This window comes from Phascolarctos cinereus, unplaced genomic scaffold, assembly GCF_003287225.1.
Source record: "Phascolarctos cinereus isolate Bilbo 61053 unplaced genomic scaffold, phaCin_HiC Scaffold_5;HRSCAF=322, whole genome shotgun sequence".
Lineage (NCBI taxonomy): Eukaryota > Metazoa > Chordata > Mammalia > Diprotodontia > Phascolarctidae > Phascolarctos > Phascolarctos cinereus.
Window position 1 is genome coordinate 311,982,921 of NW_027555958.1, and position 22,531 is coordinate 312,005,451.

The following is a 22,531-nucleotide window of genomic DNA, read 5'->3' on the forward strand; positions in this document are numbered from 1 at the left end:
TAGGAGCTAGAAAATCATGAGTGAGGAACAACTAGCCGGCGAGTTTGGCGGAGAGTAGAGGGGAGTCATGTATAGTAAGACTGGGAGGATAGATTGGAGCCAGGCTGTGGCTGCTTTAAATGCCAACTGAATGAGGGCTGCCATTCATTTAAATGTTTCAGTTTATACAGCTTTGCATATGCTATCTCTACTTGACTCTCGCTCGTAGTCTTATTAGGTGGGTATTTTCATTTTATAAATGAAGATACTGAGGCACCAAGGGGTAAAGTGACTTTTCTGAGGACACCTACATAAAAAAAGGGGTTCAGAGCAACATTCAAACCCAGGTCTTCTGATTTCAAATCTAGTGTTCCTCTTTGTCACTGTTTACTATTAATTGTGTGTGTGTCTTGTCCCTAGCATAAACTATAAACTTCTTGAAGGCAGGTATCATCCTCATCATAATTCCATTCAACGGTTGTTGACCACCTACAATGTACAAAGCCCTGTGCCAGGTACTAGAAATAAAAAGACAAAAACTAGAAGGCCCCCTGCCCTACTGGTATTACATAGCACTTGAGAATTTGCAAAGATTTTTACATTGATTTTGTCATTCAGTCATCACACCAACCTTGTGAAGCCGGTTGTCAGCCACCTCTTGGCCCCTCCCCTGAAGTCTAATGGGTAGGGCAGCTCCTCAGTAAAAAAGCTTCATGAATGAATGATTGGACAAAAGAGGGTGCACTGAGATTCTGTGTCAACAGTGGCAAGCTAACCTACAAAAGGCTTTCTCATTCTTGGTGAATAAAAAGGGAATAAAGATAGAAAATCAGGGTTTTTTTTCTATTAATTAACCTTTCTCTGTGTATAGGGCCCAGTCATTAATGGTTGGGGCTTTGGAAAGAAACAGAGGAGGGGGATAAACATTTATTACATACCTAATATGTCCCTGACACTGCCCTGAGTGTTTTACAAATATGACTTCATTTGATCTTCACAAGAACTCTGTTAGGGAGGTGCTATTATGATTACTAGGGCAGCTAGGTGGTGCATTGGGTAGAGTGCTGGTCCTGGAGTCAGGAAGGCTCATCTTCCTAAGTGCAAATCTAGCCTCAGACACTTACTATGTGACCATAGGCAAGACACTTAACCTTGTTTGACTCAGTCTCTTCATCTGTAAAATGAGCTGGAGAAGGAAATGGCAAACCACTCCACTATCTTTGCCAAGAATACCCCAAAGGGGGTCACAAAAAGTCGCATGCCACTCAAACACAACTGAACAACAATTATGATCCCCATTTTATAGTTGGGGAAACCAAGACAGAGGAGTTAAGTGACTTGCCCAGGAGTACACAGCTAGGAAGTGTCTGAGGCCAGATTTGAACTTAGGACTTCCTGACCCCAGGCCTAGTGTTTTATTCACTGTGTTACCCAGATGAGGGAGTCAACAAGCAATTATTAAGTGCTTGTTTTGTTCCAGGTTCTAAATTTACAAAGAAAGACAAAATCATAGTCCCTGCCTTCAAGGAGCTTATATTCTAAGGAGGGAGACAATATGCAAATAGCTATATACATAAGATATATACATTATATTGTATTCTTAGAGGAAAGATACTGACTGGGGTAGGGTTGGGGAGAGTACTGGGAAAGGCTTCTTTTGGAAGCTGGGATTTGAGTTGAGGTTTGAAGGATACCAGGGAAGCTAGGAAGTGAAGATGAGAAGGAGGGAAAACATTCTAATCATGGGAAATAGCTAGTGTAAATGCATGGAGATGGGACATGTAGGATCACATATGGGGAATGGCAAACATGCTGGTATAGTTGGATTGTTCCAAATTTAATAGGTAAGCCTTAGAGTCACCTGAGTCTCAGAAAGGTTGAGACCCATATGGGGCATCAAGTTTAAGAAGCCTGGAAAGGTAGAAAGGAGCCAGGTTGAGGAAGACTTTAAATGTCAGACAGGGGATTTTGTGTTTGATTATGGAGACTACTGGAATCCCCAGGCGTTTATTGAGTGTGCATGGTGGCTGTGGTGTTGACATGTTCAGAGCTATGCTCCAAGAAAATCACTTTGGTAGCTGAGTGAGGGATTGATTATAGGAGAGAGATACTTAGGGCAAGGAGACTGATTGGAACACTATCACGATGGTCTAGGTGAGAGGCAATGTGACTGAACTAGGCTGGTAGCTGTGTGGGTGGACAGAAGGGGATCGATATGAGAAATATTGTAGAGATAAAAATGACAAGATTTGACAACATTTTGGATATGTGGGGTCAAGGTGAGTGAAGAGTATCCGATGACATTGAGGAAGGAGTTCTTCCTAATTCCAGTCCCTACCCACAATTAAAAATATCATCAGTAATAGTTTTTGAGGACCTGTTATGTGCTGGGCAGCTAGGTGGTGTAGTGGTTAGAGCACCCAGCCTGAAGTTAGGAAGACTCAACTTCATGAGTTCAAATCTGTAGATGCTTACTACCTGTGTGGCCCTGGGCATGTCACTTAACCCTGTTTGCCTCAGTTTCCTCATCTGTAAAACAGAAGGAAATGGCAAACCACTTCAGTATCTTTGCCAAGAAAGCCCCAAATGAGGTCATGGAAAGTCAGACATGACTGAAAAATGACTTAACAATGACAAACTCGCTATGTGTAGAGCATTGGACAAGGGCTTAGAAATAAAAAGAAAAAAGAATGAGACACCATCCTTGTCCTGGAATAGCTTATACTCTATTTGGTGAGAAGCTATAAAAGTAAAACAATAATTAATATGAAGAACCATGTCTGGAACATTAAAATGCACTAGCTTTGGAGTCCAAACACCTTGGTTCGGATTTCAGCTCTGTCATCTCCAGTGTGTCCTTGGGCAAAGTATTTCCCCCTCCAGGCCTCTGCTAACTCACGTGAAAAATAAAGTGGTTGGACTAGATTAGCCTTAAAGGTCCCTTCTTGTCTTAAGTCTTTGTGCCAAGCACCAAATGAGGGGTACAGAGAATAATTACAGGCCAGTGACATGATCTCTTGCACTCTTGGGTTTGCTATGTAGAACTTCAGGAGGCCTGAGCCTTGTCTACTGACTTTCTATTCTCATGTACTTGCAAAACTCGAGAGGATGTTTTCTCCTTAACCTGGGACACAGTATGTGTATATTCGGGATCGGAGAGATTTGGATTTAAATGGGCGTACGGTCCACGTGATGTTGGCTAAGAGCATCTCCGTACCTGAAATTCCAGAGAAAGACGGTATCATCCGGGTCAGCGATTACAGGCAAAGCCTTATGATTGAAAGTGATGGCAAGAATGGGTGCAAAGGTAAAAACTCGTGTCTGTCACTTGGCAATAGCTGCCTTGGTCAGTGTTAGAATGAGGCATTTGTTCTCTAGTTATGCCCTTGTGATGAACTGAAAATAGGGCAAAGTTTATGGGACTTTCTGTCAAAAATGTATTTTTTAATTTAACAAAAATCTACCTTCTCTCTCTCCTATCTACTTCCCCATTGAAAAAGAAAGAAAAATAAAACTCTTGTAACACTTCAGTATATTCCAAACACCTTTTTTTTTGTTTGGTCTAAAACTATGATTTCATCAGTGTAGTGAATTCTTTTTAGTGACAAAGATCGACAAGTCATTTATAACCTAGAGTCCTAGAGAGTGGCTTGGAGGTATTGAGAGGTTATATCCATGGACACACATAGCACATTTAGTACTTTTTAAGTGCTTATTAATTGATGTATCTGGGGGAAGGACTTAAATTTAGCTGTTTCTAACTCTGAAGCCAGCCTCCTATACTGTATCATGCCATCTTTCAAATACAAATAGTATATGAAAGAGAACCAATCCATAGGAAACTCAGGAATGTTTCTGAACCCATGGGAATGTTAAATTCTCTTCTTACAAATAGGTGAATATATCAATGAGCTGTGATTTTTCCTTGGTGTGGGCACTTCTCGCAATGCAGATTTCTACCCATTCCTAATTTAGTAGATATGTCTTAGAATTGCCTAAGAGACTCTGAGAGTCTAAATGACTTGATTAAAAAGCCAATAAGCTTCAGAGATCATAGCTAGACTTTATAAAAAAAAACACCCTATGGTTTGCAAAGCACTGCACATATGTTATATCATTTGCAATGGTATTTCAACCCAGTTCTAGCTGACTTTAGGGCTGACACTTTAGCTACTGTAACATATTGCCTTCTGGCTTCAGAAGATTACCATTTTCTGACCCTTGCACTAGATCTGGCCGTTTCTGTTCTTTTGAAAATTTATTTTATTTTATTTTTTTAATGAACTTAATAAATATGAATATTTCAATATACAATAAGAATAAAAAAGATTATAATAAAACTGAACTTGTTACCTACTTGTTTTAAGTACATATTAAAAATAACATACAATAGCAAAATTAATGTTTATAATCCCTTGGGCATTTCTTTGTTTTTAATGGTATATTTTATATGTTTTATTGATGTCCTTCATCCCCCCTTTCACATGTCCCCATATAGTGATGCAAAGTAAATAAATAAACACATTGGACATATCTGAAAGTGTATGTCCTTATTCTGCACCCTAGTCTGCCATCTTCTGCCAAGAGATATTTGACATTTATAAATTTGCATCACATATTATTAGGATATATATACTCAGGGAATTTTATTTTTTTAGGATGAACATTTATGAAATAATCAACCATAAGGAATATTACTTTTATTCATTAGACAAACTAAACTAAAACTTAAACCTAATTTTTAAAAGTTGACATTTAAACCTTGCTTTAAAATTTTGTTGTTGTTGTCCAGTCATTTGCATCATGTCTGATTCTTTGTGACCCCATTTAGGGTTTTCTTGGCAAAGATACTGGAATAGTTTACCATTTCCTTCTCCAGCTCATTTTACAGATAAGGAAACTGAAGCAAACAGGGTTAAGTGACTTTCCAAGGGTCACACAGCTAGTAAGTGTCTGAGGCTGGATTTGAACTCAGGAAGATGAGTCTTGGGGACAGCTGGGTGGTGCAGTGGATAGAGCACTAGAGCTGGAGTCAGGTAGACCTGCTTTAGCCAAACTCCTTCTTTGTACAGAGCAGAAAGCTGAGACTTAAAAAAGTTAAGTGATTTGCCCAGGGTCTCACAAGCAGTAAGTAATATGGTTAGAATTCAGACTCAAGGTCTATTTTTTTTTTTTTGCTGTATCACAGTATTACCAGATTTTAGCTCCAGCTTGGTCTACACTAACGACCCCAGGCTAGGTCTGTTTCCATTTTTGCTGGCATCATTCCTCAGGTCCCCAGAGTGAAGATAAGGCTGTTAAGGGAATGTGAATCAGGATTATGCTAGATTTCCAAAATGTTATTAATTGATTGTAATACTGATTACAAAATGGTCGAATATAGGGATTCTTAACCTTTTCTGTATTGTGGATCCTTTTGGTTGTCTGATGAAGCTTCTAGACCCCTTCTCAGTGTGATGTTTCTAAATGGATAAAATAAAATACATAGATTAGGGAATCAATAATATTGAAAAAAGTTTTGTATATATCTAAATTTATCTATCAGGCAGCTAGGTGGATAGAGCACTGGGCCTGGAGTCAGGAAGACTCATTTTCCAAGTTCAAATCTGGCCTCAGACACTTACTAGCTATGTGACCCTGGGGCAAGTCACTTAACCCTGTTTACCTCAGTTTCCTCATCTGTAAACTGAGCTGGGTACTCTAATATCTTTGCCAAGAAAACCCCAAATGCATTCATAAACAGGACATGACTGAAATAACTGAACAATAACAATATCTTTCTCTCTTTATCTATATTTATATCTCTGTGTATACACACACACACACACACACACACACACACACACACACACCCTACTTATCTTTCTTTGTATGTGTGTACCTTGGCCTTCATATCAGGGAGACTTGGGTTTAAGTCCTGTTCCTTAAAACAAGTTCCTTAGCCTCTTGGTATCGGAGGCACCTCAATGGGACTGTGTTTCAGATTAGTCTTCATCAGCTTTGTTGTCAGGAACTTAGACATAATGAAATCACACTAATGAAATCACAGGTCCAAATCAGATTGAACTAATGACTGTTTATTTGGGGTTTTTTTTGGGGGGGGGCAGAAGGAGGTGATTGAATCTGTGGTTTTATTAGTGGAGGGACCTCCCTTGAGGAATCTCCCTCTACCAGTATAGCTCTGCATTTCTTCATCTGTTTTGAAACCTAAAGTCTTAGAGAGTTACCTGGTAGCATGGAGAGATGAAGTGATTTATCCATGGCCACATGCCAATATGTGTCAGAGGTGGGACTTGAACCCAGTTCTTGCTGACTTTGAGACCATTTATGAAGACTAAATTTGGGGAGAAAAATTATTGGAGAGTAACCTCCATTCATAGATGTTTCCTTCCTTTGCAATATTGGTATCCATTTTGGATAGTCATATCACAGGTTTTTGCTTCTGTGCTTTCCTGTATTTTTCTTGCCTTTCTGAATTGTTCTTTTTACTTCTTTCTCTTTTCCCCCCCTCACCACCCAGTTTCCATGTTCTACCATGATAACCCTGGAGGCATGATTCCATCCTGGCTTATCAACTGGGCGGCAAAGGTGAGCCTCTGAGATGCTGGAGAGAAAATGTGCAACAAATATCGGCAGTCTTTGAAACCTGAGAAAACTGGTCATCTTCAACTCAGGGAGATCTTTCTGTGAAAGTGTCCCTTGTAACTAGGGTCAGAGTACAAGTTGGTGATCACTGTAGTGTATGTATGGGGGTGTGTGTGTGTGTGTGTGCGCATGTGTGTGTTTGTGTTTGTGTTTGCACTAGGGCAGGTCACATACAATTCAATTAAAAAAAATTTATTAAGTGCCTGCTGTGTGCTAGGTAGTATGCTAAGTGCTGGGGATACAAATAAGAAAAAGATAGTCCTGCTGTTGCTGCTTTTGTGAGATCATAATCAGGGCCAGACTCATTTAGGGCATAATTAGGCATGGGTTGGAGGATGGGATGTAACAACACTTTGAATTACAAGATGTAAACAATAACACAATAATAGTAGAAGACTTTAATTCTCTCTCTCTCTCTCTCTCTCTCTCTCTCTCTCTCTCTCTCTTTCACCCTTTCTCTCCCTCTTTTCTTTACCTCACTCTCTCTCAGATTTGTACAAATCTAACAGAAAAAAATAAGCAAAAGGGAAAATTTAGAATTCAAAAAATTTTCTGGAGAAACTAAGGTAAATGGCTCTCAGAAGAATATCTGTTTGTTTGTTTTTTAATACCATTTGCAGCATTTACAAAAAACTGACCATTTATCATAGCACATAAATACTGCAAATAAATGTAAAAAGGCAGAAATAGGAACCACATCCCTTGTAAAAATATTAATTAGTCTAGGGAACACAAACAACACACAAAGATCAACATGGAGACTTAGCAATGAAGCTGCCTCTATCTCTTGTTTGATTAAGAGTACATCACCCACTCATAACTGTGAAAGGCATGCGGTCTGCTTCACTTCTATGTATATTTATGGTATGATCTTTAATATTGAAGTCATATATTCATTTTGAATGGACATATAAGATATACATATATATATATATATATACATACATATATATGTGTGTGTGTGTGTGTGTGTGTGTGTGTGTGTGTGTGTATCCAAAGACCATTCTCCAGTAGAAAAGTGGTCAAGGGATATAAACAATTCTCAAAAGAATTGCAAACTATCAAAACCATATGAAAGAATGATCCAAATCATTAATAATAAAAGAAATGACAATAAGAAAACCTGAGGTTTCACCTCATACCTAGTAACTGTCAAAGATGATGTAAGATGGGCATAATCAATGTTGGATGGGTTGTAGGAAGATAGATACACCAATGCATTGTTGGTGAAGTTGTTAATAGGTAAAACTATTTTGGAGAATAATTTTGCCTTATGGAAAAAAGTGATTAAAATGCTCACATCTTTTCACCTAGATATTCCTTTACTAGGCATATGCCCCGGGAGTTAATAGATTAAAAAGGAAGTCTCCATATACATTGAAATGCTTATGATAGAATTTGTTTTTCAGAATTTGTGATAGTTTTGCCGATTTTTTTCTTTTTTAAAAAAAATTGTTATATGGGATGAGTCTTAAGAATGAGGAAGGAGAATGATATAGTAAGAAAGGCAATGTAACAACAAAATATAACAAAAATTTAAAAATCCTTGATTTTGAAAAAAGACTAACAAAACACATGCATATATGTATATATGTATGCATGTGTAATATATGTGTGTACACACACACACACACACACACACATATACACACCCATACTAACAAAATGAACAAACCTTTAGCTAACCTAATCCAAAAAAGAGAATAAAATCTAAGTAATAAAATAAAAATTAACTTGGTAAAATCACAATGAAAAAAATTTAAAATAATAATGGAACCAATTATATACAATTTTATGCTCACAAAACCAAGAATTTAAAGGAAATGGATTACTGAAAAAAATATAAAATATTCAAATTGACAAAGTCAGAAACTGAGATCTTAAACAGTCTAACTTCAGAAAGTAAAATTAAATAAGTTATAAATAACTACCCAGAAGGTGTGGGGCAGGGGGAGAGTTGAGTACAGTAGAACTATTGAACAGATATTTTAACAAGTAAACTCTATCGTATATTTAAAGAACCATCAATACATATGTTACAAACCTTATTCTCAATAATTGAGAAAGTACAAATAATAAGCAATTGGTGATATCCCCAGCCTTCTTTTTGTGAAACAATTATGGCCCTAATACTGAAACTTGGAAGAGATAAAGCAGAGAGAGTACTATAGATAAGTGGTTCTTAAGCTTTTTGGACTTGGGATTCTTTTACATTCTTACAAATTACTGAGGACCCTAAAAGCCTTTGTTCATGTAGGTCATATTCACTGATATTTAGCATATTAGAAATTAAAGCAACTTTGTATTATTGTGAAAATAGTCACCCTGAAAGGCTCTTGGAAGCCCCCAGGGTCTCTGGACCATACTTTGAGAATCATTGCTTATAGACCAATATTACTAATGAATTTTTTTTTGCAGCAGTGTTTAATAAAATTCTAGCAAGAAGATAACAACATATATCCAGTGTCCTCAAAGAAAAAAAACCCTCACTATAATAAAATTAGACTTAAACCAGGTATGCAAATACTTTTCAACATTAGGAAAACAACTAGCATGATTAGTCCAATTTAAAACAGTAATCATAACAAAAATGACAATCTGGTGGAAATAGCCATACTTTTCAAAATGTACTTCTTTGAAGCAATTGGATGGCTCCTTTGGCCAATGAAGCAGGCTGAACAGTCCCTATAATACTTGACTAATAGACCAGTTTGCCAGAGTTTAGGTTTTATGTTGCTCTCTTCTGAAATTTCACCTATTGAGTCTTAGGACTATAGGGTCATAAATTTAGAGCTGGAAGGGATCTTATAAGCATTCAGCCCATCTCTACCATTTAAAGGTGAGGAAATGGAAGTTCTGGGAGTTTTTGTTTTGTCTGATATCACATAATAGTAAGTAATAGTGCAGTGATTCCAATCCAGGTCTTCTAACTCCAAGTCTATGATCTTTCCATTGTGCTTTTTACCATATTCTGTAGCCATGTTCTATTGAAATCTCCCCAGGACCCTACTGGGAATTTTTGTTTTACGTGGCCTTTCGGTCTCTTTTATAAAAATCAGAAGAATTGTATGGGAAATTAAGCTTGTTGTGGGAGAATGTGAAATTGATGAGTTTAATTTTCTTTTACAGAATGGAGTTCCAAACTTCTTGAGTGATATCCTGAAGGCCTGTAAAAACTACCATAAGAAAATATAGAAGTAGGCAGCTTTCACCTCATTTCCACAAACACCACTGAGTTGTCAGGTCCTGGTGACAGCAAGTCAACCTTGGCTACTTTCCTTCTCTTCCAGAGAACTGAAAGCACTCTCCAGCATGTCTTCCCTATTCATGCTAGTCTTACGCCTGACTTACAATACTGACTTCCTTTCCCACTCTCCCCACCCTAGCAACAATTCCCCTCTCCCACAGTTGAATCTAGGTCAGATCAGGAAAACTCTGCTTGTTTATATTTCAAAAGGAAAGTCCTTACTGGGGAACACAATTGGTCTATTGTGCCCTTTAGAAAGGAAGAAAACAAATCAGAAAAGAAAAAAAAAACAAACCAGTATCCACACCAACCCTGTCTCAGGAGGTAGCTTCTTGCTGAGCACATAAGGGCTGGGGGAAAATTCATTTCATTCAAAATTGGCTTTCCTTGCACTAGAGATTGGCCAGCCTGGACCAGGACACTTGCTGCTCTGTAAATTGCCTTAGGAGAGGATTTGAGATTGTCAATCCACTCTGTCTCATATAGTCTCATTCCCTTGTGGGAAAGTGTGAGATCTTCTGCTGTCAAAGCAATACTCCAGTTCTCCACATTTTATAGATTTCTCTCCCTGTCCCCACCCTTCTACTTTTCCAGCATTCATCTATGGAAACTCTGCCTGGTCTTCCAGAATGTATTTGCTAGTGCTAGTGTCCATAGCTGACACTCCCTAGCTAGGAATCCCATAAATCTATCCCCTACACTGCATTCTGCTGAAGTGTCCTTACAGGTGGTCAGCTCTGAGGATACTTAGAGAGTCTAGGGGATGACCACTTAGCTTACCCTTAGAACCAGTTAGGATCTATGGCCTGGCTGGCTTTAAGTTTTTTATCTCAGGGAACCTGCCAGAGTTGACTGCTCTTCCTCTCACCAGAAAACCTTTTGAACCCTGATTTGACTAACCTCTGCCTCAAAGTTGGTTCCCTTCAGAACCATGCCCGGTTATTGGAGATTGAGGAGGAAAGGTAGCAGCAGCCTTGGTGATTTTCTCAGGGGAAATATCTACCTAGCATATGATAGCACGGAATCCTGATTGTTGCACATAGAAATCCAGGATTGTCTGTGTTCAGAATTACAGTATGCAGACTGCCACAATTCGCAGCTTCTGTGTTTCTTCTGTGTGAAAGGGAATTGATTCTTCGAGGCTTGAATTAAAACAAACAAAGAAACAAACAAAAACATTTGTCTTTTTTCTGAGAGTAACTTATTGCTCTTGCTTTTATCTATGTGGGTCCCTTTACATGAATGAAATCACTCATCCAATAATTTGACCATTAGGGGAGGCTGCAGGACCCAGAAAGGGAGTTGAGTTAATTGCATTCCAAAGACCTAGTTTGAATCAATGATTTAAAAGCCTGGCATCTGTGCACCTTGAGTCAAGTTGATTTTAGCTACAAGGCTCATTACTTACACATCATAATTCCCAGAATTTGATTCCATTCATGAGCAAGTTTCTTATAAACAGAATCAAAAGCAAGTTCAACACTTAACTCAGTATTTGGCACATAGTAGGTACTTAATAAATATTGATTGATTGATTATTCTGATATGGCTGGCTTTTTTTTTTTTTTTTTGCATTTGCATTTGTAAAAAAATGATGTCTCAATGGAAAATGCCATCTAGGTCATTGAGAGATTTCATGTTCCACAGGGCCATGTTCAGTTCTGAAGCACTGGACTTGGTGGTGTCTTTTGAACAGAGAATCACTATATGGGAATGTAATATAAATCATCTCTTTTATTTGGCTTGATTTCATTTTGTTTTTTAATTATTTTTTCCATAGTTTTATTGTTGTCTATTATTTTCACATCATTATCCCCACTTAATTTCCATGCCCTCTACTTGTGAACCCACTTTTGTATAAAAATTATGAATAATTTGATAGAGAGACCTTACCTGATAGATACAATCAATATTCCATACCCTTGACCTGCTAAGTTTCTGTGGAGAGGAAGGAAGTGGGTCATCCTCAGTTCTCCAGGAATGAGATGGTTTATTGAAAGTAATCATATTTCTACTGTGATAACAGTTCTACTGGTATCCTTTTTATTATTATAGCCATGGTCAATATTGTTTTCATTGTTTTGTTTGTTTCATTTCATACAAGTATTCCTAAAACGATGTCTCCAGAAAAATGACAATCAATTGGTCAACAAGAGTGTATTAAGTACTTACCCTGTGCAAGGCCTGGGGCCAGGGTCGGGGAAGCAAAGACAACACAAAAAATACCAGTGTCTCCCCTCAAGGAGCTTACATTGTAATGGGGAAGGCAACATGAACACTTATGAGTATATACAAAAAAAAAATTCACTGAAGTTATAAGCCGGGTGCCATATTTGTGAGAAAATACCTTGACAAACAAGGGCCAGAAATCCTTATAACATGAGCTGAGACATGAGTTTTAAACATGCATTTATGTATCTTGACTACAGGAAGTTTTATCTTTCATCTTTCAAAGAACTCCAGTTGAGTCATAGCTTCACGTGGGAAGGGGATGGTATCCAAAGCAGGTAGGAATGGCCAGAGACATAAAAATATGACTGGTGCTTTAGGGCCTATCCTTTAGTGTCAAGGTATGTTTTGTTTTGTTTTTAATGGGAGGGTCAAAGATCATTGGGTTTAGAATGGATAGACATCTCAGAGATCATTGAATTTAATCCTTCAGAGGCAGCTAGAAAACAATGAATAAAAACACTGGGCCTGGAGTCAAGGAAGACCTGAATTTAACTCTGATGTCAGACACAAGTTGCACAACCCTGAGCAAATCAACTTACTCTATGCCTCAGTTAATGGGTAGCTGAGTGGTGCAGTGGATAGATGCCATCCTAAAGTCAGGAGGGCTCATCTTTGTGAGTTCAAATCCAGCCTCAGACATTTATTAGCTGTGTGACCCTGGGCAAGTCACTTAACACTGGTAGCCTCAGTTTCCTCATCTGTCAAATGAGCTGGAGAAGGAAATGACAAACCACTCTGGTGTCTTTGCCAAGAAAACCCCAAAACGTCACAAAGAGTCAGACACGACTGAAATGATCAAACAACAGCAATGCTTCAGTTTCCTCAACTGTGAGGCAGGAACAATAATACCTGTTTCTCAGGGTTGTTGTGTGAATCAAATGAGATATATGCCAAGCGCTTAACCTAGCACAGGGGTGGGGAACCTGCGGCCTCGAGGCCACATGTGGCCTTCTAGGGCCTTGGGTGCAGCCTTTTGCCTGAGTCCAAGTTTTACAGAACAAATCCTTTTATTAAGGGGATTTGTTCTGTGACATTTGGATTCAGGCAAAAGGCCACACTGGAGGCCCAAGAGGGCCACATGTGGCCTTGAGGGCCTAGCACATAACAGGTTCTTAATAAATGCTTATATCTTTTCTTCTTCATTTTACCCAGAAGGAAGCCAGCCTAGAGAAAAAAAAATCTGTTTTGCCTTAGACAAGTCCTACTAAATAAATAACAACCAGGATTTGAATTTAGGATCTTGGACTCCAAATGCCATGCTCTTTATTTTAAGTGCTGATTTTCTCTTGATACTTATTGGCTCATAGTATCATTGATGTAAACCTGGAAAAGATCTTAGAGGTCAGCTAGTCCATCCAATCCTTTCATTTTACACTTAAGAAAAGTAATGCCAAAGGATGCTAATTAATGTCATTAATTAATTAATGTTAATTTACATGGGCTCGTAGTTAGTGAATGTCAGTAGCAGAATTTGAACCCGTGTCTGACTCCAGTGCCAGTAGTATTTCTACTCTATCACATCCCTATGCTCCCTCTACGTTTTATTCTTTAGTCTTTCACAGGGCCATTGAATTAGAACTTTAAGCAGGAGTGTGCGGGTAAATAAAACTCCCTCTCTCCCTCCCTGCAAGAAAAGCACATGTAACATAACTTTAAGTTTAATCTGCATTTGTTAAGATTTTCCCATAACTTTGTTAAGCATAGATAATCAAGAAAACAGTAAATCAAGCCTTGCTTTGTAGAGTTTACCTATTTCTGAGGTGTAAATGCTCACACTGAAAATCGAAAAGTCTAAACACACTTTTGATTTTAAAGATTCTTAGCAACCTCAGTCCCATTAAGGGACCTTAGTCCTTCTTCATTTTATAATTTTGGTTCTGTTCTCTATGTGACCCCATTGGGGGTTTTCTTGGCAAAGATACTGGAGTGGGTTGCCATTTTCTTCTCCAGCTCATTTTACAGATGAGGAAACCGAGGCAAACAGGTTGAAGTGACTCATCCAGGGCCACATGGCTAGTAAGTGTCTGAGGCCAGATTTGAACCCACAAAGAGTCTTCTTGACTCCAGCCTCAGCACTCTATCTACTGCACCACCTAGCTGCCCATCTTTATTTAATGGATCAGATCATTAGGCCAAGGAAAATTAAGTGGCTTGCCCAAGGCCATATGATGATAGAGACAGGATTTGAACCTAGCCTGCTCACTGTATTGCACCGCATCTCCTCTTTAATCTGACTTGTTGAGCTTCCAGATCTCTAGAATATTTGAATATTTGAGAGAAATGCACAAATCACACTAATCTAGGAAGTCAAACCAGTTCATGTGGGTACATTAAGCTGAAAGGATTATAAGATCTAGAACTGGATGGAACCTTATAGACCTTTTCTTCTGATCCTGTTATTTGACAGATGAGGAAACTGAGGCCCAGAGAGTATTTAAATGACATGACAAAGCTCTCACAGATCACGAGTGGCAGAATTGGGATTTGAACTGAAGTCCTTCAACTCCTGCAGCATTCTTTCCACTACACCACTCTATTTGCCAATGTGTTTATTCCCTGTGGGCTCATGTAGGATTAACCTCATCGTGAATCCTTTATTCTGCAGATTCTGGGTGCTTCAGACTCCCATTTATCTTAGTCTGGAGAGTCTTAGAACCAGTAGATGTTAAGTGGTAACATTTCCAAAACTATATGGGAGCTATACCACAGCTTCTGTTTTGATTTCTTGGGAATTGGGGCAGTATTGGGTCCAGCCCACACCATATCAGGGCTGGTTCCATGGTTTAATGACAAATTCTATCACAACATGACTGATGGTGCTAAAATTTTCCCCCCATAGGACAGCTATTCACATAGCACAATCAGCCAACATTTATTGCTGCCTTGAAACTAGGGAGTTCCAGGAGAGGGTCACTTCCCTTTCAAATGTTCCTATCTCACAGCAGGAGTTCTGGCTTATGTGTCTCTCCCTCTCTCTGGTTCCCAGACCAGAAAAACCAACTGAAAGCCTGAAATTCTTTCATTGTTCCAGCAGAGGTAAAGATCCAGGACTGCAAGCGTAATTCTCATGTCTGAAAGATTTATGTTTGTTGGTGTTTGCTAGGTTCATGATACATAAAGAAGAATTAGAAGAAGTGGAGATTATTACAGACATACCATGTGTTGGTACCTATGTAAAATGACTTCATATACCAGAAACCTCCATCCCATGCTTTTTCCCATGCTTTATTCCTAGTCCACAAAGGCTAGAAATACCCGTAGGCTGAGGAATGGCATAGTTGAGGGGGATGAATAGGACATATAAGCAGCTTTTTCTAGGCAAGAAATGATTTTTATCTCCTGCTTTCCAACCTCTAATGGAGATTCTGATAAATCATAAATCATTTTGAGTTGTTTTTTTTTTTAGTCATTGTATTTATTATGGAGGATAGATTAGATAGATGGGAGAAAGGCTGGATGCTGGGAGACTAATTAGAATTTGTTACAATAGACCAGTTATTACAAGAGATGAGGCAAAGGGTGGTGTGTGCCTGAACTAGGATGGTGACCATATGAATAGACAGAAGGGACAGACCAGCTATTGTGTAAAGCAACAAAGAGTGTAAAGTACCAAGGAACTGGAGACAGGCAAATGCCTTGATTTTCACAGAGGGGAAGAAAGATTGACAGTTCAGATTATGGACCAGTGAATTTGCTGTCAATTCCTGGATATTCACAGTGACTACAAAATAGAGCATTAATTACTTTGAGCCATCATTCATTACAAACAGGTCTGGTAGATCGAGGGAATATTGGACACTTGGATTTCCACAAGGCATTTGACAGAGTGTCTGGTTCAATGATTGAGCTTGTCGTTCCTTTGTGTCTGACTGTCTGTGAGGTTTTCTTGGCAAAGATATTGGAATGGTTTGCAGTTTCCTTCTCTATACCATTTTATAGATGAAGAAACTGAGGCAAACAGGGTTAAGTGACTTGCCCAGGGTTGCAATTGAGGTCAGATATGAACTCACGAAGATAAGCCTTCCTGACTCCAGGCCCAACATTCTATCCACTGTGTGACCCCTCTGCTCCAAAGACTGAACATAGAGAGTGCTGATAAGAAAACTAAAATCAACTTGGAAGGTGCTTCTAGTGCCATGCTCTTTCCTTAGTCTGATTCTGGTCAATGTTTTTGCCAATAACTTGAGTAATGGCTAATGATGATGATGATGATGATGTGGATAGCTGGTATTTATGTAGTGCTTTAATGTTTGCTAAGCATTTTATAAATATCATCTCATTTTATCCTCATTCCATCCCTGGGAAGTAGGTACTATTATTATCCTCATTTTACAGATGAGGAAACTGAGGCAGACAGAGGGTGAGTAGTTTGCCCAGCGTAACACAGCTAGTAAGTATTCAAAAACAGATTTTAATTCAATTTTTGTCTATCCACTATGCCACTTAGATAGTACAGTGAGCAAATTTGTGGATAAGAGGGACCACAAATACATTGGATAATAAAAAAGCTACCATTTTATATGGTACTTTTAAGTTTATGAAATGCTTTACTTAAGTCATCCCATTTGGTCCTCATAAGCACCAGGGGAGGCAAGGTACTATTTGTAGACCCATTTTACAACTGAGGAAACTGAGATAGAGGTTAAGTTACTCATCCAGGCTCACATAGTTAGTAACCAAGATTTGAACTCAGCTCTTCCTGACTCCAGCCTCAGCATTCTATGCATTGCACCACCTAGCTGCCTATAGTTGGATGACATTGGATGGCAAAACCTGGGTCCCTAAAGATCTGATCAGATAGAGCAATGGAAGCTAAGAGGAAGAAATGTTAAAATAAAAAATGTAAATCCTTATGCTTGGGTTCAAAAAAATCAATTCTATAAACAAAGATGGGGGAGACACAGCTAGGAACCAGTTCATGTGCAATAAAAATGAGAGGCTCTTGCAAATGCAGTATGAGTCAGGGGTGAGACATAACAGCAAAAAAAGTTGATGTGATCTTAGGCTGTCAAGACATACTACGCCCGTGATGAAGGGTGAGGTGGTGTTTATAGACCTCATCGCATTCTTTCTCTTGTCAGACCACACTTGGAATACGGTATTTAGTTCTGGCATCTACAGTGGGATGACCAGGATGGTGATAAGAAATCAGAATCATGCTATGCAAAAATTGATTTAAGTAACTGGTGATTTTAACTTTGAGAAAAGGCTTAAAGGGGGACAAGAGAATGGCTTTCAAAAAAAGAGAAGGGCTGACACATGGAAAAGGGAGTAGATTTGCTCTGCTTAGTCTGGAGGGCAGAATTAAGGAATAATAGGTGAAAATTACAGGGGCCTAGATTTCTGTTCAATATAAACTTCTAAAGCATTTATTCAGTCGATTTTCAGTCACGTCTGACTCTTTGTGAACCCATTTGGGGTTTTGTTGGCATATACACTAGAGTGGTTTGCCATTTCCTTCTTCAGCTCATTTTATAGATGTGGAAACTGAGGCAAACAAGGTGAAGTGACTTGTCCAGGGTCACAGAGCTAGTAAGTGTCTAAGACTGGATTTGAACTCAGGAAGATGTTTGATTTCTCTTTGAAATCTCCCTTTGAGGAAATGCCCATGCCAACCAACCATGCTCACCTCTTGCCTGCCACTCCCAATTTCTCCAGACTACTTTTTCATCTTGCACCTTCATTTGTTTTTGTTAGTGATTTTTTTCAGTTGTGTCCCATTTTTTTGTGACCCCATTTGGGGTTTTCTTGGCAAAGACTCTGGAGCAGTTTGCCATTTTCTTCTCTAGCTCATTTTACAGATGAGGAAAGTGAGGCAAAAAAGGTTAAGTGATTTGCCCATAGTCACACGGCTAATAAGTGTTTCAGGCCAGATTTGAACTCAAGAAGATGAGTCTTTCTGACTCCAAGCTGTGCACTGTGCCACCTAGCTGCCCTTTGCCCCTAGATACCTTCTTTTTCTCTATCCCATCTGTTTTTAGCTCTCCTTTGTGTTGTCTTCCTCCATTGGAATATAAACTGAGGGAAGAGAGTCTCTTTTTGCTCATATTTTTGTCCCAGTGCTTAGCACATTGCCTGGTACATTGTAAGTACTTGATAAATGGTTTATTTAATCTAATCTACATTATCTACATGTGTGTATTCATGCATGCAATCATAGAATAATGGAATGGCAGAACTTTGGAGCTAGAAGAAATCTCAGAAATCACATACTCCAGCCAAAGGTTAGAGAGAATGGTGGAGTAGAAAGTAGGCTGGATTTAGAGTTGGAAGACACATGTGATTCGAATCCTGTCTGTACCACCTTTTACCTCTGTAACCTTGTACAAAAGGTATAAACAAGCCAATGGAGCATTCACAACACACTTATAGGCACTATGCCAAGTGCTAGAAATATAAATACAAGAAAGAAAGATAGACTCTGCCCTCAAGGAGTTTACGTTCTAATGGGGCCTCCTTTTCTTCATTTGTAAAGTGGGGAGGGGATTGGTATAGATGACTTCAGAGGTCCCAACCAATTCTCAGGCTGGGAATTCAGCTCTAGGAAATGAATCCAGTGACCACTAAATGGCCTTGCCAGGACTGGATCCTTAATCTCCTGACCCCCCAAGTTCAATGGTTTACTCCTGCTGTACCAAACTACCTCCCCAAATAAATATGAACAGATCATTGAACAAAAATACTTTAGTAAAATTACTAAACATGCTAAAAAACAGTCTGCTGACTTACTCAGGCCAAGGGTAAAAGTGTGCCAATAACCAGCAGTGTTCTTGAATTCCTACCATCTCCAGGACTTTGCTCACTTGAAACTTTGTTGTTGAGTCGTTTCAGTTGTGTCTGACTCTTCACGACCTCATTTGGGGTTTTCCTGGCAAAGCTATTGGAGTGGTTTGTCATTTCCTTCTCATTTTACAAATGAGGAAACTGAGGCAAACATAGTTACGTAACTTGCCCAGACATAATAACTAGTAAGTGTCTGAGGCCAGGTTTGAACTCAGGGAGATGAATCTCTCTGACTCCAGGCCTAGCACTCTATCCACTCTGCTACCTAGCTGTCCTAGTAGTTGAAGCTACTGAAATCCATATTCTGCAAGGGGAAGGTGCTGGTATCTCACCAATCTAGTAATACCTCATTCATCTAGCACTCCTAGAGAACAAAGGGCTCCAGATTAAATCAAGATGGTCACTGAGTACCTACTATGAAGAACCAAAAAGTGCTAGAGCTACAAAGGAAGTTACTGGTCATCTGGTCCAAGATTCCACATTGTTCAGAAGAGGTGGAAACAGAGAGGAAGGAAGAGCCTTGATCAATGTCCTGTTGTTGTTAGTGGAATAATTGAAATTATTGGGGGTTTTTTTTGGTGGGGAGGGAGAAGGGGAGTAATCAAGGTAAAAAGACTTGCATGTGGTCACACACGTAATAAGAGTCTGAGGACAGATTTGAACTCAGGTCCTCCTGACTCCAGGGCCAATGCTCTATGTACTGTGCTACCTAGCTGCCCCAAATAATTGAAATTAAAACTTAGGTGTCTTGACTCTGAAATCAGAGTTCTGCTTCTTCCCTATATGTCCAGGCACTGTGAGGCATACAACAATGTATAATTTAGACCTTCTGCCCTCATAGGAGCTTATGCTGAAGCCTGGGAGAGAAAGTAGAACATTTAAATGACATTTCATAGAAGTGAATATGCCAGAAAACTGAATCTTATCCCTATGTTTAAAAATTTCATATAATTATTTCACCCATAAAATGTACTTTGTACTTCCCTCTCTTGAATAGAAGATATTTAACTTTTTTTTTCCATTTGCTCAGAACCATCATGGTAAGCCACAATTATTATTCTAACTTCTAACAATAGCATTGTGTCAGGCTCCTTAGCTCCTATGTAAAATCACACCATCCTTCTGTGATTTTTTTTTTTGTAGTTTGTTTTGGACTAGAGAGGAGAAAGCCTGGATGCTAAGAAACCGATTAGAAGTTTATTGCAACACACCAGGGAAGGGTGATGTGTTCCTGAACATGGTGACCATGGGAATAGAAAAAGGGGATAGATGCAGGACATGAGCCATGACTGCAAGAGAAGAAAGCGTGCCTTAAGCAAAAAATGCTACTAACTCATGGTCTTCTCTGGACCGTTGATGTGGGCTCTATTTGATGTTATTGTTTAAACTGCTTGTTTTCATGAAGTTTTGTAAGAAACAGAATAGCAGTCACAGTGGCCTCTTCAAAAGATGGAGTCAGGCAGATCCTTGACTTACGCATTAGATGTAAGAGCCCAAGACACAAGTTTGAAGTTATGGGTGGAGCTAGGGAATAGGAACAATACTCCTGGGCTATACCTCACCCCAGGGAATCAGTAAGAATCAAACCTTCTATGAGGAACTAGCCATTCAGACTTGGGAATCCAGGTTCCTTGAAATGGGAAGTTAATAGGGAAAGTGGGAATGTGGGGTAAGAGGGAAAGGAATAGGAAGATTGAGCACTTACCATGTTCCAGGTGCTGTATAACATGATTTACAAACATCTCATTTGATCATCACAACAGACCTGTGAGGCACGTGCTGTGACCCCCATTTTACAGTTGAGGAAACTGAGGCAATCAGAAATTAAGTGACTTACCCAAGGTCACACAGCTAGTGTCCGAGGCTGGATTTGAACTCAGGTCTTCCCTGGCTCCATTATCCACCCTAACTGCCTTTAGGAAACTCTAAAGTTTGCAAAGTATTTTACAAATATTATCTCATTTCACTCTCAAAACAGTTATGGGAGGTAGATATTGTTATCCCCATTTTACAGATGGAGAAACCGAGGCAGAGAGAGGCTAGGTCATTTGATCAAGGTCACTGCTAGTACATGTACTGAGTTTGGATTTGAACCCACATTTCCTTGATGCCTAGTTTAGGGCTGTATCCATTGATCCAACTAGTTGCCTAATGTGAAATGTAGGTATTAAGCAGAGCCCAAACTATCTATAATGAGCCAGGCCCATTTGTGTTGGATGCTTAGGGCAGGAAACATGCCCCTTTCCATGTTAGTGCCCTAGGATGAAGCTCCATTCAACTTTTTTTTTCAGCCAAAAACAAGGTTTATTAAAGTCCATTCATCTTTCATTAGTTATACCACTAGTTAGTAGATATGAGTAAGAACTTAATAAGAGGTCCATATATTGATTCTAGATTGCAGTAAAGCCAGGTTCTTGCTTGTAAGCAAGGATGCTGTCGGCTTCTGAGGCAGCAGGGAGGTTGTTAATGTGAAATATGCAAATAGTTTTCCTACCTTCATTCTTTCCTTTATTACCTATTTCTTTATTCCAGGAAGCTTCTTTCTTCCTCCCCAAGGTTAGTCTATTAATTTTAATCCCTATTAATGGAAGTAATACCATTATGTTTACAATAAAGGAGTCACTAAAACCTAGTGGTGGATGGGATTTCAAGTGGACAGATGATTTAGTGCCCTCTTTCCCATCAGCACTTTCACCAACCAAGGCGTATGAAGCAGTATAGTTAATAAATAGCTGTCATGAGTCCAGTGAATTGCTTCAAATCGAATCCTCCCCCTTCTTCCATGGGTAATATTTATGTTGACAGTGCTAAGTTGTGTTTAGTTCAGCCATGCTGCAATACCTCATGTTCTGCAGAAATGGCCCTCTCTTAACTCACAGAGAAGCTTTCTCAGGCATGAAAGAAGAGTCAGGATCACAGAGGGAGAAGGATCAATTTTCTACTATGCCATCCGGAAGTGTGCCCAAGTGGAATATATGCTAGATTTGGGGATCATAGAACTTGGATCTGCTACTTACTACCTGTGTTAACTTTGGACAAGTCCTGATATGTGCTGGAGAATATTTAACAACTGAAAAGATGTCTGAATGTCTGAAAAAAAAGTCTGAAAAAATGTACACAGGGCACATTTTTAAGCTTAATCTACACTATTATTTTCTCCATCACCTTCAGCCTGGACAATCAATAGAACAATAAGTCAAGCCTTGAAATATGGCATTTGCTGATTTCTGAAGTGTAAGTGCTCACACTGAAAAGTTAACAACTGGTTCCACCACACCTCTGGGCATTTGATAATAATGACTAATCTTTTTGTAAAACTTGGAGTTTGCAAAGAACTTCACGTATGTATGTTAAGAAGTAGCCTATGACAATGGATAGAGAGCGATCCTTAGAGCCAGGAAAACTTGAGACCAAATCTTACCCCTGACGTGTTTTCTGTTTGACCCTGGGCAAGTCATCTAACTGCTCAGCTCTCTAGGCCAAAGGCATCAAACTCAAATAGAAATGGAATCCTGCCAGTTGCATGTTGAATTAGAAAACCACAAATTAACCATATCTATGTTGTATTGTATTATTATTTATTTTGTTCAACATTTCCCAATTCCATTTTAATCTGATTTGGGCTCCACTTGGGAGGGCAGTGAG

General features: G+C 39.1%; 1 protein-coding gene across 2 annotated transcripts in view; it reads left to right on the plus strand.

The window, feature by feature from the left end:
- Positions 1-11,415, plus strand: part of PCTP (phosphatidylcholine transfer protein) — a 48,146-nt gene extending 36,731 nt beyond the window's left edge. Inside the window, exons 4-7 of one of the 2 annotated variants that reach the window (XM_020991931.2) lie at positions 3,115-3,286; positions 6,500-6,567; positions 7,115-7,190; positions 9,754-11,415. In XM_020991931.2, the coding sequence (XP_020847590.1) occupies positions 3,115-3,286; positions 6,500-6,567; positions 7,115-7,189 (315 nt within the window). In that variant the 3' untranslated portion in view covers position 7,190; positions 9,754-11,415. The remainder of the gene's footprint in view (positions 1-3,114; positions 3,287-6,499; positions 6,568-7,114; positions 7,191-9,753) is intronic. The other variant, XM_020991932.2, reaches the window with a different exon arrangement.
- The last annotated feature ends 11,116 nt before the right edge of the window (positions 11,416-22,531 follow it).